Raw genomic sequence first — 16,348 nt, 5'->3', positions numbered from 1 at the left:
GATATCAAAGACTTGGGTGATGAGAAGAGTGACAACTTTTTAACTGCATCATTTATGTTTGGTAAATATCATGTTAAATGATTGGTAAATATCATGTTTTAATCTAAGGCGTATAAATTTATAAGAAGAGTGACAAGTTTTGTAGTTCAGTAACATTATCTAGTTCTCCGATGAAGGATAACCAAGTTTCGATTCCACCATTTCAGTGAAGAGGTGGCCTTTAGTAAAATAAAAGCAATAGGGACAAAAACATTTGGCTTGGCCAACTAATACTCTTTGCTAAGTTTGGAATGGTTTAAGCTTTCTTACCCTCAGGAAGAGGGACACAGACCTGGGATCTGGTCCCTCTTCCTGAGGGTAAGAAAGCTATAGGGCTTTGCCATTCTACCAAGTAATTGCTTCCAGAAAAATCATATTATTTCATATATTGTTTCAAGCTAAAACCTTCTTCCCCTCCCCCTTCCAATTGCTTAACATGGTGGACAAAGATCCTCTCCATTTGCTTGAAAATGGAGAGTCCATTTCATGATAAAGACTTGGTAGTTAACAAATGTAAAGGTAAACATAGTGTCATGTCATTTACAGTAGTCATCTTTTTCTTCTTCTTCTTATTTTTCCTGGATATAGGTTGTTTACAGTTATTATTATTCCTTATTCTGTGCCTAAAAATGAAATTGTGAATTAGTGCACTTATAAAAAGCTACTATGGTTTCAAATCGTGAATATATACAGAACCTAATGGACTTCCAAAATCATTATTGTATATCAAAAGCACATTTTTTTGCTAGCTTATACACTCAAACTATTCTTGAGTCTAATCATCCACTGCCTATCTATACCTTAGCCTATAGAACCATGAACCTATATTTTTCTGCTCAAAGACATAAACAGGTAGCATGTTCTGCCAAACCCCCAGGAAGTAAATTATTTGATTTTGTTGTTTCTTCTTACCTTTTATTTTTCTTCTTTTCTTCCCTTTCAGCCACTTCCAAACCACCGTATCCATATTTTTTTCCCCTTTCACCTTTACTTCTTCTACCAGATATTTCAAACCCCATCAAACTATGTAATGTTTCAATCAAAATGCTAGACTTATCCATAGTTCCACGGTGTATTTCACAAAACTGCATCCAGATGTCATAGTAATCACCCCAGAGAAATTATTAATTGTATATAAATCTCCAAATTCTATTTCTTATAAAGTTTCAGCACCCCTAGACTATTCAAAAGAGTAGGCCACAGTCTGCCAATCATCCATAGAATGAAAAGATTTTGTTTTGAACCTCAAGCATTTACCAACTATCTGCTCAGACAAAAACTCTGTGGATGATTTATTTTTTATATTTTTTAAAGGAAACAGAAACATTCATAACCAACCCAAGGAAAGATGCACGAGTAGCATGAAGGAACAAATAGTTTTCAAAGTGCTGGCGTGCTAAAGAAGAAATAACATAGCATATTTCATAATCTCAAATTTAACTAATACATTATGCAATATAAATTATTAATATACGAAACATTTGTATTTACATAATTATTCAATGAGCCAACTTGCTTTTTGCATTGTGCAACATAAGCAACAGAAAATTACAAACATACTCCGGACAATGTGTGATATGTACCTGTTTCACTTGGAACTTTTATTAACTTAAACAGCTACTCTAAATCAGCCAATTCACAAATTAAACAACAACCTCAATAAGCTTATTTGATGCCCATGTCCTCGCAACATCCGAAAGTTTGCTTTCCTCAACCTGCACCTGTCTCAACTGTGGAGAATTCAGAACAAGCAACTCAACTGCCTCAGCCTCGATTCCACGACAATGCATAATATCAACATTCTCTAAACGCTTGCAGCTCTTAAACATTGAGACAAGGGCTGCTTTGGTAAGCCCTTTACACCCTCTCAATCTTAAATCAACCAGACAATTACACGAAACCAGCATCGAAATTAACTCCTTATCAAGTAACATTTCATTATAAGATAAGTCCAATTTCCTCAATTGCCTCAAATTCTGGCCCAATGTGGCAAGCAACCCTTGTTCTCGTTCCACAACATCGCAATTTATTAATGCCAATTCTTCAAGCCCAGAACTCATGGCAATTCCAAGAGCCTTTAGGCCTTCACCAGTGACAAGGCAACAACTTTGAAGCCTAATACTGGAAAGACCCCGGAAATTCAGAGCAACAGCTGTGAGGTGATCGTTATGAAGGTCCAAAGGTAATCGAAGATCAAGTTTTTGCAAGTTACAATTGCATTGCCTAATGAACCTAAGCAAACCCTCTCTGCTACCACCATCATAAACCAATAGAGAACTCAAAGAGTTACAATTCTCAGCCAATTTTAACAGCACCCCATCAACTATACTCCTACAAGTCCTGAGCTCCACTTCTTCAAGACCCTGTAAGCACCTAACAAAAGACAAAAAAGACCCTCCATCACCAACACCTTCACAACTCTTTAGCTGCAATTTCTTCAGCTTTTTGCAGCTCCTCCATAGCCAACCCAAACCCCAATCATCTGCTCTGATTCCCGATAAACAAAGACTCTCCAAGCCCAATTCTGCATCAAAATCCTCATTCCCCCACAACCCATTTTCCCTTTCAAACTCAGTTGCTTGTTCAACACCATCCCCAGAGGAGACAAAGATTGATAGCTCTTTTAAAACTGGAAACTTTACAACCCACATGAAAAAAATAGGCCTAAAGAGATTAATACATAGAGAGGTGAGGTGGGTACAGTTTAAAGAGAGAGAATTCAGAGAGGACACAGAGACTGGACCAGCCATGAACCTTAAAGTTTGAAGCTTGAAACAAAAGGTAGAGACTATAAGGAGGAGATGTTCTGAGAAAGTGGTGGCTGAGGGTATAGTGATGGTGGGGTCAGAGGAGAGAAGGAGAGAGAGCGAGAGAAGAGAAGGGTAGTGAGAGAGGAAAGAGGCCAAGGAAGGAATAGTTGAATTATGAGGACTAAGGCGCAGAGAGAGAAAGGTTTTGGAAGTTCTGTAAAGGTGGAGCCAGCGCTTGGAGACCAAAGAGACTGAAAGAGATGAAGAAGGTATTGGTGGAAGTCTTTGAAAGATTTCTTCAAGGAGCTCATCACAAAGCATGCGGTCCATCCTTAATCGAATGCTCTTTCTTCTTCTTCTCTTCTATACTCTTTGTCTGTTTCTCTTACTCTTGTTTTTGTTGTTGATGATGCTCTTTGTCAATGCTTTGTTTGAGGAACATATCTTTGTTTTCTTGGTTTGTAGAGAGAGAGAGAATGGGAGTTGAAACTTGTAAGATGTTTTCATTTCATGTTTGAGTAGGTGAAGAGAAAAAATGGAGGTGTTTGACAATGACATGAGGAAAGTTTGCTTAAACGCTGCTTGGAGTACGTGTGATGCACGTTCCTATTTGGATGAAGTAAAGTAAAACATGGCCAATGCTTAGATAATAAATACCTTTTAGAAAATGGCTTCTTTTAGAGCATTAGTATATAATTATAGTTAAATTAGAATTTTGACCCCAAAAAACGCCACTTTTGACGCTTGGATATTGCTAAATTTCTTTTAAGAAAATGCATCATCCAACTGCTGCAACTGTATCGAAGCCAGCTTTTCTTATCTCACTGTGTAAACAAAAAATGGAAATTAAAATAACACATATGGTAATTGTGGAGGAAAAGGACATTTCATATTAATCATAATTAGCTATATTGCCTATGAATTGATGATTCTTTGCATTCAATTTTAGACAATTTCAATGAGAACAATTCCCGCCGCATTTTCTGAGTATCATCCGAGATGAAAAGAGCTGGAGATTGTGTCACAGTTCTGTTTTTTATCCTTTTAAGATAGAGATGATATAAATAGAAAATTTTAACTCAAATTTTCTCTTTTATTATTTAGGGTTGGTTTGTCTTAAAATGACAAGTTTTTTTTTTTTTTTTTTTTTGAAAACAGTTTATTCCAACCGAAGTATAATTTTTTATTATAAATTTTACATTCTTTTTATTTTATTTTATATATATACAATTTTTTTATACACTTTCTTTAAAAAAAAAAAAAATGACCACTTTTAAAACAAAATTTGTCAATGGAAATATACTCATTCAATCACACTATAAGCTAAAAGTAGTATAGAAGATTTGTATTCTTTTATCATTATATCTCTTATATTTTTATCTTTAACATAATAAAAAAACGTTTATCCTCTAAAATCAAAATAAGTATCTTTTTTTTTTATTTAATTCATCTCATACACTCCCTCTTGCACATAAGTAGAGATGGCAACAAAATGGGACGAGGTTGGATCATAGATTTATATCCCCATCCCATCCACTTATCAAGGCAAAGAAAATATGCACAAGATGAAAGCAAGGTAGGTTAAGATAAGGCTAAATGGAGTTTTTTGTCATACTTAATGAGATATTATTGATGGATACTAGGAGTCTAGGATATGTACCCAAAAAAAACCCCTCATAGAAGCAAGATGGTAGAGGTAAACAAAACCATTTTCGCCTCATCAACATAGGGAATATTTGTGCAAAGTTGAAATCATGAGGACAAAGCGAGAACATTTTTCCGTTCTTTTACATATTAGGGAGTGTTTAGATGAGTTTATTTTCATTGATATATTTTTTTATAATAAAAAAATCAGACTTTTTTAAAATACAATTATACTTTTAAATAAAAGGCGTTAGAAAGGAATGCCTATCCTAATTAATTAATTAATTAAGGGCGGAGAAAACTAAAGCAAATAGAGTAAGGAGATTTCCCTAAAACTGAAAAAAACCACACATCGGAAAGAACGTTTAGTACATTACATATAAGACAATTTTCTACCATTGGACAGATTCATCACTTTTTCATTAGATTCTTTCCTCTGTGCCCCCTTGATTCTTGCCTGTCCTGTTCTTATTAGATTCTAATCTGTCTTATCGAAACTAACATTTAGAGCATCTATAGCAAATGTTGCAAAAAAAATATCATTTTGATACATCAAAAGCCTACTTTATTATTTTATCACATTATTTTATAATATCTCATTTATCAGATGTTCTATCATTCAATTCTATACATTAAAATAATATTTACTACACATTAAAATAATATATCATCTCATCCCTCCCATCACCATCAGCAACAACAACAACAACGGCATATCCACCACTGCCGCAACAACCACCACCAACAACCACTGCCGCAACAACACTGACCAACTACCACCAGCACAAACCCAAATCCACCAACGCCACCTTAATAATAAAAATAAAATTAAAAAAAAAAAAAAAAAAAAACACAACTAGAGAGATCGGCACGGCAAATCAAACAAACCCAAAAGCAAAATCCACATCAAACACAACAAGAGAGATCGAACATAGAGGAGAGAGCGAAGAAAGAAAAAAGGGTAAAGGAAAACCACTCCAAACCCCATCTGAACCCACCCATCAAAACCCATTCACCTCTGCCGTGAGTCCATGACCCACCTTGCCATGATCCAGCTCGCTGCAACCCACCACGCTGCCATACCCACAACCCACACCGTAACCTGTTCCACGCCGGAACCCACGCTAGAATATACCTACATCGGAACCCATCCTTCACTAGAGAGAGGACGATTAGACAGAGAGGGAGGAGAGAGAGCAGGATCCAGAGAAGTGGAGATGGAGTGGCTCAGAGTGGGATGAGAGAGAAAGATGAATAAAAAAATAATAAAGTACAAATGCCATTTGAGTCCGTACCGTGTCAAAAATGCAACGATACTGTAGTATGTTACAAAAATTTGACACATTTAACACATCTGATAAAGCTTCGTTTTTGTGTTTGGTGTGCCAAATGTGCCAAATATTTGGCATTTGGCACATTTGGCACATGTGCCAATCATTGATGCAAATAATTGTTCCTTCAAGGACAAATAGTAACACAAACTCAAGACTCAACTGAGCAATTTATGTGGAGGACCAAAATCACAATGGTTTGAACTTTGATGTAGTATAATGAAATTTAAATTTGGGGAAATCAAATATTATGACATTAAGAATTTGATTACCAAATGTCCCTGCTACAGCTACCCTCATTCCATGGCAACTTCACGACACTTTTAGAGCATTAGCAGCAGTGAAGCTAAATAGCTATATAACTATTTTAGTTTCACCAAAACAAAAAAATACATGTTACAACAGTGGAGCCATAGCTAAAAAATTTTAGCTTCTTGCTATAGTGCACAGCTATTTATGGCTGTGCACTGTAGCAAGAAGCTAATATATATATATATATTTTATTAAACTTCTCTCTCTTCTCTAATTAAAATAATATTTTCTCTTTTTCTTTCTCTCTCTCTCTGGCATCCCTCATCTCCTCTTTGCTTCGCCGGCTAGCTTGCCGGCGGTAATGCTTATAAAATCCATATAAAACCCACCGAATTAAACACCCAGCCACTAGAAAAACACCGGATTGGACCACCAGCAACGCCGATCCACCAAACCCACATCACAAAACACAAACCCACAGAGATAGAGTAGAGAGAAAGATTGAAGCAATACCGGTCCAAATTCCATACAACCACCACAAAACACAAACCCACATCACAAATCACAACCCACAAACCCGCGCCGGCACAACCCACAATCCACAAGATCCTCGAGAGCTTCGACGATTTCGTCTCCGACGCCGGTGAGGAAGGTCTCAGGATGGTGATGGGTGGGAAGGAGAGAGCGGCAATGAGATAGAGAGAAGTGGGAGTGGAGAGTGGAGAGTGGAGAGGAGAGAAATGAGAAGTTTTTTTTTTAGAGTGGAGAGTGAGGCATGGTGTGAGATAGAGAGAAAGAAAGATTTTTTTTTTTTTTTGGAAAAAGAGAAAGAAAGAAATTAATAAAATAATGTAGTAGATATATTATTTTATTGTGATATTTATATTATTTTATTGTGTTGAAAGTTAAAATAGATCTATTATTACTTGATGTTTCGTAAAGTGAATAAGTAAAATAAATAAAGTAACTTTTTATGATGTTAAATAACTAAAATTTTAACTCTACTGCCGGAGATACTCTTTAAGGACCATTAATCATGGAACCTATTTACGGGATGCTGTACCCTACATGAATAATAATCCACTGTGTTTCATTGGACGATATCGACACGTGATAAGTGTTACATATGATCGCATTATATTGGGTTCAGTGCACATGACATCGGACTCAATGATGCCGACCCTATCAAGCTGTGTCCCTTGAAGTCTAGAACCAACTACCATATGGCCCTACCTCAATGATGCCGACCCTATGAATGGTTTGCATCAAACCATTAAATCCCAGAAAGCGCTTTACTGTAGCTACTTTTGCTATACTAGTCAATAAAAAGAACATTCTATTCCACCATAATATATATGATTATTCCCATCAATAAAAAATATATATATTTGATTATCTTTTTTCTTTTTGATGGAATTTGTATATCTTTATTAATCAATACAAAAGAAGTAAAGCTAATACCAAACAGTCAACTTTTCAAAAAAAAAAAAAAAATACCAAACAGTCAATCTTATTAAAGTTTCATGAGAACCTACTTTTTGGTATTCCCTGCTCTTTAAGTGGGTGCAGAATACGGGCTTTTAATTTTATAGCAACTTCTTTGATCATCAATGGCAAAAGAGATCCTAAGGCAACAAGGCAGCCAGTCCACATCAATCCATTTTTTCCAATTATTTTACAGACATAAACACCTTTTCCATCAATCATACCAAACAAAATGGGCATCTTGCCTTAAACATATTATCCATCTCCCAACAAAAAAAAGTGTATGCCCGCACACGCGTGTGCATGTGAGAGAGAGGGAAGAGGGATTTAAATCTGTGAAACAAATTATATGATATCAAAATTCCCAATCAACTAGATTCAATCAACTGTGCAGTAGCACAAGATCCATTCTACAAATATATATTGGATTGACCCTTCTGACCTAACTGTTGTGAATCCAACCACAACAAAATTGCTAAGCCAAGAACCTGTCAAATGGCTATAAAGTATGGTTCACAATACCCTAAACAATGAGACTCCACCCTAGATCTAACATCTGAGTTAGTTGGGCAATTAAACTCATATTCAGATTGCAGGCCTCACTGTGGAACTGAGGCTCAGCATGTATATTTTGAAGCAAGCTAACTTGGTAAACATGCATTGAAAATCTAAAGACACTTAGCATCAAATTGTAGCGCAATTAGAATCTAACTTGGATTCTTGATTGAGTTTCCAATTTAGCCATCTGATCATCTCACTTTCTCCAACCATTCATTCAGAGTCACTAAGTACATTTTAACAGGCCTGCAGAACCCTACTAGCAATGATGAAGTATAGGTTCTGCAGGAGAGCCCCTTTATGCGTAGTGATACAAAATTACTTACAAAGATGAAAGATTATATTCCTGAAGGACCTACTTCTCCAGAACCAGCCCATGACCAATAACAAGCAATTTAGATAAAAAAGATAACATTGAGATAAAAATGCAATAAATCTTATGATTTGTGTGTTTCATTTGCTCAGCAATACACAGGGTAAAATTGAGAAAGACGTGTCAACAAGGATGAAGTATTACATGAATACACAATATCCAGCATGGCAGGTGAATCATACCTATATAGAGGTAAGTAGCACTGCTCCATGCCCAAATGGATTCCAACCAATTCCAGAAGTCACTAACACTAATGCCATCAAAACCTTCAAATACACCTTTAAACACCAAAAAAGCAGTTGGTGGAAACCCAATAAACCCCAAAGCTAGATTACAAGCCACCCTTGAAAAATTTCTCAACTTTCTAGATTTAACATCAAGCTTCAAAGGGTGAGCCATCAAACACATAGGGACCATTAGCAAAGCCCCAATTTCAGCCGTAGCAAAGTTAATGACTGACATGAGGCACAGACCAATGAAGGCAGCTGAAATAGTCACCGATTTCAAGAGAGCCCATTCTCTTTGTTGAGGTTGAGATGCATTAACATAGTAAAATGGAGAACCCAAAATCCAGAACAAGATTAGAAGGCTGAAGATTGAAAGCAAAACCCAGACTACAAAGCTGGTTGTTGGAGTGCAATTGGGAATTTGACAGATGAAGTATGGGAGTAATAAAACAACAGCTCCCCACAGGTGAACTACAAGAACCTTTTTCGCTGCATAGAGCCATTTCCATGATCTGAGAGTGATGCCAAGTTCATCAGCAGCACTGGCTGGATGATTGGATTTGTTTTTTTCAAAACTAGGATCCAAATTATTAGCATGAGCATAGAGAGAAGCCGCAACCATTGGGAGTGATGCAACGAGTAGTGCAAAGGCGATCATGTAGACTCCAACAGATAGAAACTTACTAGGCGATGTTAAAAGGTACAGAAAGAATGACTGATGAAACTTTTCAAGGAGGTTGTTTACTGATCGTATAACTCCTTCAATTAACCTGCACCAACCCACAGAAAAACCTTCAATCAAAATGACGCAAGAATACTGAATCTTTTGACTATTAATGGATGATTGTGGGCATAGTATACCACCAAATAATGACAAACAAGGAATAATTAAAGAGGGCCTACACCAAATAATACTAGTTAGAGACGGGTTCAAGTTACACATAGTTTAACTTCTAAACTTTTACACATTTTTTAGATCACTGATTTCAATTAGATCTAATGGTGGGAAAATTATTGCTTTCCACATCACCCCTTTTCCTTTTTTAAAAGTTTCACTCTTTCTCACACACACTTTCTTTCCCTCTCTCAAATCTTGAAAGCAATCTAAGGTTGGCATCAATTCAGTGAAGGCCAACGCTTAACGTTCATCATTGGTCTGAGGAGCTACCCATGGCATGGGTTGTTGGGAGTTTAGAAAGCACAGTGAAGGAACGCGTATTTGTTGGCAACAGTCAAAGGTATTTAAGGATAAGAAGAATCAAGCCCAGCACAATAAATTTCTTGCACAGGTTCATGATCAACAAGAACAATAAAAAAAAATTTATTTTTTTATTTTTATAATCAACAATAAATAAGAATTGCTTTTGAAGAAAAATAAGTTCATTGAAGCCTGAACTTTTGCCTAATACAGTAACTTTGGTAGAAGAAAACCCAAGGACCAAGTTTTAATTTTCAATTTTCTTCTGTGTAGAGATATACTGTTGCTGCAACCCTCTTCAGTGAATGTGTTCCTTCAACGTGCTTCTTGAACTCCCAATAACTTTTGCCATGGCGGAGCTCCTCTGTACCTACAGTCTACATATGGAAGTTGTTGGCCTACATTGAATTGATGATGACAATAAAATTGCTTTCAAAGATTTGAGAAAGGGAACTAGAGGGAGTGCATGAGAGTGGAGCTTTGGGAAAGGAAAAGGGGTGATGTGGAAAGCAATATTTTCTCCACCTTTAGATCTATAGAAATTAATGGTCTAAAAAGGTGTAAAAGTTTAGAAGTTACTCCAGGTGTAACTTGAACCCATCTCTACTAGTTACATTAGTAGCAATTTCAGAACCAAAGGATATTCTAAAACAAGAACAATAAAATGTTAAACATCAAACAAGAAATCAACAAATGCTTGTAAAAAAAAAAAAAGTATCCTCCATTTCAGTGTTCACAAAAAGATTTTTTTGCCCTGAATTCAAAACAAGTTTTTAATTGAGTATGACTTAAGCTTTCTACCAAAAATGATTGAATACCACAAGTTGCCTCATCAACAATTTCTTTCTATCATTTTATTATGGCATGGGATTCTTCACCACAATTCAGTACACTCTTTTTTATTTTGTTGGGAGGGGGAAGGGGGGGGGGGGTTAAATTAGCTAAGTTGTGCAACTAAAATCTAACAAGTAACAACCTAACCCAAAATAAATAACAAAGAACATTTAACAGAAAGACTATAACATGTTAGAATGTATGGAAGCATTCAAGCAACACAAACATCTAGTAAAGGGCAGTAGTAATACACGGGCAATCAAATGTATTCGCCTACTATTGGCATATTTTCCAAGTATTAATATACAATGACCCCACCCCCCTCTACCTCCAAAAAAAGGTGAAAATGCTAAGAAGTGTTCAGCTGAAGACAACACTGCCTTCTGCCAATAGATTGGCAAGATACTCATTCATGTCCCTTGCCTACATGTCTAGTAAAATAAGTCAAGTTACAAATGGTACTTTGAAAGAATCAAATGAGCACTAACCGGCCACCTCGCAGAAGGAAATCATTTTGCCCACCCTTGTTATTTGAAGAAACTCTAGAAGAAATTTCCAAAGTAATTGCATCTACCTGGTAATCACGAAAAGCACCATGGGGACCTGTTGGAATACCCAAAGCCTGACAGCAAGGAAAATATCACATATAGGTAAAAATGACCTCCAGGATCAGAAAGAAGTGAGATGAAATAACCCTTTAATTTTCCCGGTCATTCAATTTGAAACTGTAACAGTAATATATTCCACTACTCCCCCTAAAAAAGGAGAAAATAAATTTTTTTTTTTTTTAAATAAATGAACAGACAGGATAATAAACTACCTGGTAATACAATGAACTTGCGAGCGTAGCAGTGCCCTCAACATAATCTGCAGCTGGGATACCAAACTTCCACTGGGGGTTTAAGCTTTTAGCCAAATGTCCTAGTGATTCAAGTATTTCTCCCAAAATCATGAGCCATTTGCAGTTAAGTAAAGACCACATTTTCTCCACCTTTATCCGCAAACCTTGCCTATGAACTGCTAAATAATTTACAATATTAATGAGATCTAGGTTTGGCATCTGTCCATTGGATGCCTCAGCATATATGCTAAGACTGTCCTCAAATTGTTCACTTCTATCCGCTACCTTAATCACAAGGGCTGCAGCCATAGTCCCAGCTCGTTTAAAACCATCACGCATATTTCTTTCTGTGATAGTGTTCTCTTCCAGTCCGTGACACATTTCAGCATATTGTGTGCCTAATCCACTAAATACAGGAATGTAATAATCTCTTAGCCAAGCATCAACTGCAGCATATTCTCCATATTTTGAATCTGCAACAACCCATATAATATCCTTGGCCAGCCAAGTAACTCGGGTTAGCAAGGAAAATACCGAGTATGCAATGCCCAGAGATAAAGCCTCACCCAACCCAATCTTCTCAGAATTGTAAGGTGTCACCAAGACAATAGCTTCTTTCCCATCACCACGTGGGGCTCTTATTATTCCAACAGTATTGAGACCAAATGATGAACAACTAATGTTCTCCCAAATTGTTGCAGAATCAGGGCTAGAAAAAAAGTGCAATGGATGAAACTGATTTGATTGAGGGTAGAACTTTTGAAAACTAACTTCGGCACCCAAGTTGGTCATATATTGGGCTATCAGTCTTTGACTTTCTCTGCATGAGGTAAACAGAAAATCACATTGGACAGACTTACTTTTTTCCATCATTTTATCTTTTTCCCAGTGGGTGGGTGTTTCGCTGGGGGGGGGGGGGGGGGGGGGGGGGTTATATTTAGAATTATAAACTTGTGATGCAGAGTCAGGGCAAAATATCAAGCTGATGGAAAATTAAAACATAAAGAAGCAGAAAGCAGTGCAAAGTAAATCTACTCCATGCATAAAGTGCATACACAACTTGACCAAGACTTAATCTTAATGAGCACATAAAGGTTGTACCTAATGCAAAAAACTCCAACTTAATGTGCATGAAAGATAAAATAAAGAGAAGAAAGATAATGCAAGTTGACCATATAGCAAGTTGCATAACAATGCCTAATGGCATGTTTATATGTAAATAAAAGGGAATTGAAAAAAAAAAATATCTGGACCCTATTTCTTATGATTTGGACAGATTTTATTAACAACAAACTAGCTGCAAGACAAGCAGTATACTGCTACGTACTACAAATTCCATCAAAATTAACAAACACCTAAACCAAACAAACAAATAAATCTACATAACGCAATGCCGACCAAGCCAAGTCCAATCCTACTCAGTCCAACCTTAAGCAGCTTACTGATCCACTCAGCTCATTACAAGCCTAAAATTATTTGACACTTGTAGATGTGCATGTGTGTGGGCATCAGTGATGGATTATAAGACCCACAAAATCTAATATTTCATAGAATTAAATCAGCAAAGACCCAGCACGAGTATTAGTGCCAGAGTTACATCCTCTTTCAATATTGGAGTAAATTTAACTTGATGAGAAATTTAAAATAATTGTTACTCTCCCATCCCAATTTAGATGCCTAACTCTCTTTACTGAACATCCGAAAATACATGTCCACTTTACAAAAAATGGAAGTTCTTCAATTTCCTATAATACCGTTACCTTCTCTATTTCTTTTTATAAGTAATAAAAATTTTAATGAAGAAGGACTATTTCATACAGAAGAATGAAATAGCCAAAAAAATATGTACAAAAACAAAGAAAAAGAAATTCTATACCAAAGGAAAGGGAATCTTTAAACAACAGAATGGAACCACAAGAAGTGAATCCCAAGTACGAGACCAATCAAACAACATCCCTGCAAACAATGCTATGAGCTGGTCCCCTAAATGCTCTGAATCCTCAAACATACAACTATTATGCTCCTTCCAAATGATCCACATCACACACTATGGTACCAAGTTCAAAATATTCAACGAACATTTCCCAAACCAATTCCTCTACACATCCAACAGATCAACCAGCCTCTTAGGTAAGAACTCCATAAGATCTAAAAGCATAACTCCATAACCGGGAAGCCCCTTTACAATGAATCAAAAGATGATCACCATTCTCCCCACTTTAGTGACACGTACAACATCAATCCACAATTATGAAACGTCTTCTCAAATTATCACCAATGAGAATCTTCCCCACACAGCCATCCAAACAAAGAAGGAAACCCTCCGTGGTGCCTTCGCACCCCAAATGCTTTTCCAAGGAAAAGTGACAGCACAAGATCTCCACGAGGCATTATAAATGGAACGAATGTCAGAACCTCCATCATTTTTCAACCTGCATCTCACTCAATCTCCATCCTTGTTAAGAGGAGTATGATACCATTACCTTCTTTCTAAAACCAAATAACAATCTTATTCTTATAAGAGTCGTGCCGCCTCTAAAATAAAGTAAATGACATTTTCAAAAAGTCACTACATTTTTCTTCCTATTAATAATCATATCATTTCAAACCAAGACATTTAAATTCAAATTGGGAGTAAGTAGTTTCCATTAGAATACAAAATCAAACCCAAGTGCAATCCATATATAGAAAACATTTTTAAAAAAACAGCAAGTGAAGTAAGCACGTACATGCCACTGGCCATAGGTTTCAAATCTAAATTGGTTAAATCCTTCACCAGTCCATTTGCCTCTGAGACTTCCTGACTAGAAAGCATGGGATTTGCTGAACCTGTGAAACATAAACAAGAAATTTTTAGCTAAATTTATCTCATAACCTTCTCTGTCCCAATTTAAACGTCTCCATGACTTCCCATAAATGCATTTTTCACTTTCTAAAAATAGAAATTCTCACTTCTTCAATTTCTATAATACCTTAACTCTTTTTTCTAAATAACAAAAAACAAACAATTAAAACCCATACCACCTCTTATGTAACACGAACATAACTTCTATCATAACTTGTTAATGTGGCAAATTATGATTGGTGCAACATCACTTTTCACATAAACCAACCACCACCACTACTGACACCGCTTTTATTATGCATCAATCATAAAATAAATACTTCGTTCCGCCCCCATCTTGTTACTAGTTCACAACACTATATATTGAGATATATCCCAGAATTATGTTCACTTTGAAAAGTAAAATAACAAATAATTTTTGTTCTAACTTACCAAATACTTTAATCTAAAAAATCCATAATATTCATTTCCCAATTGGGTACACTCAAAACAGGACAAAGTAACAATTAGGAAGAAGACTAGGAGAGAGAAAGTGAGACCTGGCATGAGGGCATTTTCGGAAATGTAGGTGTTCTTGGCGAGAAGTGGCAGAAGAAGAAGAGTGAGAACCCCAGCTGTGCAGCAAACCACACTGAAAACCCAAAAAAAAAAAAAAAAAACACACCAAACCAAAATCAAAATCAAAGCTATGAATGAATGAATGAAAAATTAAGGAAAAGAGAGAGTATGTATGAGGGTACCTAAGGAGGTGGCTGTGAGAAATGAGGAACATCCCAAGTCGCACGATTGGACGTAGCTTCACTTTGGGGGCCTCGCTCTCGCTCTCACTATCGCCCATTTTTGTTTTGTTGTAGATCAAAGTTTTCACAGATTGGAATTGGAAAATGATTTCCACAGGAAAAAAGAGGTAGCGGGGGAGGAAATTGTTTTACGCTTTCCCCGAACCCCTTTGATCTACTTGTTTAGTACTTGAAGCCAACGCCATCACACTCGATTTAGGACTTTCGATTCTTTTTGGGGGGTCTAGCCTTCAGACATTTTTTAACGGAGTTATCTCTTTTCGGGTGATTCTTCTTTGATGACCAAGACACAAATTGATTTTTTTTTAAATGTAAGTAGGAGTTAATCTTGGAGGATCTTGTGGGTTCCAGTTAGTTTAATTGGTAAAGTCTTTGATAATTGTATAAGAGATTTGAGTTTCAATCCCCACCTACACTAAAAACTGATTGGTGTCTTGGTCTGATGATAAAGAGCTATTATCAGGAGCGGATGCCATAGGTTGAAGCTCTAAAAAAAAAAAAAAAAAAACCTTAGGGCACGTTTGGTAGACTGTAATAGGCACTGTAATGTAATAGTTATTCCTATGGTTTAGCTATTCAATAGTTTGGTTATATTTTTATTACAGGGAATAGTCATTCCTTATAAATAGCTATTCTTTAAAATGAGGAATAACTATTCTTCTCTAAAAGGGTCGTAATAGCTATTCTTTAGTAGATGTAATAATTTATAACATTAATACATTTCCAAATAAATAAATTTTCCATATCCACTAACAATTATGGAAATAAAAAATTATCAAAAAATAACTCATCTCTCTAAAATTTAAAATATATTATTTTTTAAGAAATATATTTGTAAGAATGAGATATTTCCTAAAATAGATCATAAGTTTTATTCTAATGTTACAACTCACAACCAAACTAATGAATATGTTTAGTTATTCCATTACAATACATTTTATTCCCAGTAATAAAGATTACCATTTCTGTTGTAATCAACATTCAGTGTACCAAACATACCTTTAGATGCTCTTATTTAACCATTGGTTGAAGTAACTGGAGCCTACAAGATATTAAATTTTAGAAAGTGTTTGGTTTGTGTTTTCAAATAACAATTTTCAGTTTTTAAACACATGTACCAAACAGACTCTTAGGTACTAGATAATATTTCTCTCAACTCTTATTATATCCT

General features: G+C 35.9%; 2 protein-coding genes across 2 annotated transcripts; both read right to left on the bottom strand.

Annotated features, from left to right (window-relative positions):
• Positions 1-1,436: 1,436 nt before the first annotated feature.
• Positions 1,437-3,324, bottom strand: LOC126714797 (F-box/LRR-repeat protein 3). The gene has a single exon (XM_050415116.1). The coding sequence runs from the start codon at positions 3,117-3,119 to the stop codon at positions 1,683-1,685; it is 1,437 nt and encodes a 478-aa protein (XP_050271073.1). The 5' UTR covers positions 3,120-3,324; the 3' UTR covers positions 1,437-1,682.
• A 5,149-nt stretch (positions 3,325-8,473) lies between these two features.
• On the bottom strand, positions 8,474-15,421 carry LOC126714796 (uncharacterized). The gene is made up of 6 exons (XM_050415115.1): positions 15,118-15,421; positions 14,917-15,008; positions 14,262-14,361; positions 11,512-12,352; positions 11,180-11,313; positions 8,474-9,429 (listed from the first exon to the last, which is right to left on the bottom strand). Exons 1-6 carry the CDS (start codon positions 15,213-15,215, stop codon positions 8,556-8,558), a joined length of 2,139 nt encoding a protein of 712 aa, XP_050271072.1. The 5' UTR covers positions 15,216-15,421; the 3' UTR covers positions 8,474-8,555.
• Positions 15,422-16,348: the final 927 nt, after the last annotated feature.

The sequence above is a fragment of the Quercus robur genome, chromosome 2 (genome assembly GCF_932294415.1).
Source record: "Quercus robur chromosome 2, dhQueRobu3.1, whole genome shotgun sequence".
Taxonomy (NCBI): Eukaryota; Viridiplantae; Streptophyta; class Magnoliopsida; order Fagales; family Fagaceae; genus Quercus; species Quercus robur.
This window is presented reverse-complemented; position numbering and strand designations above follow the sequence as displayed.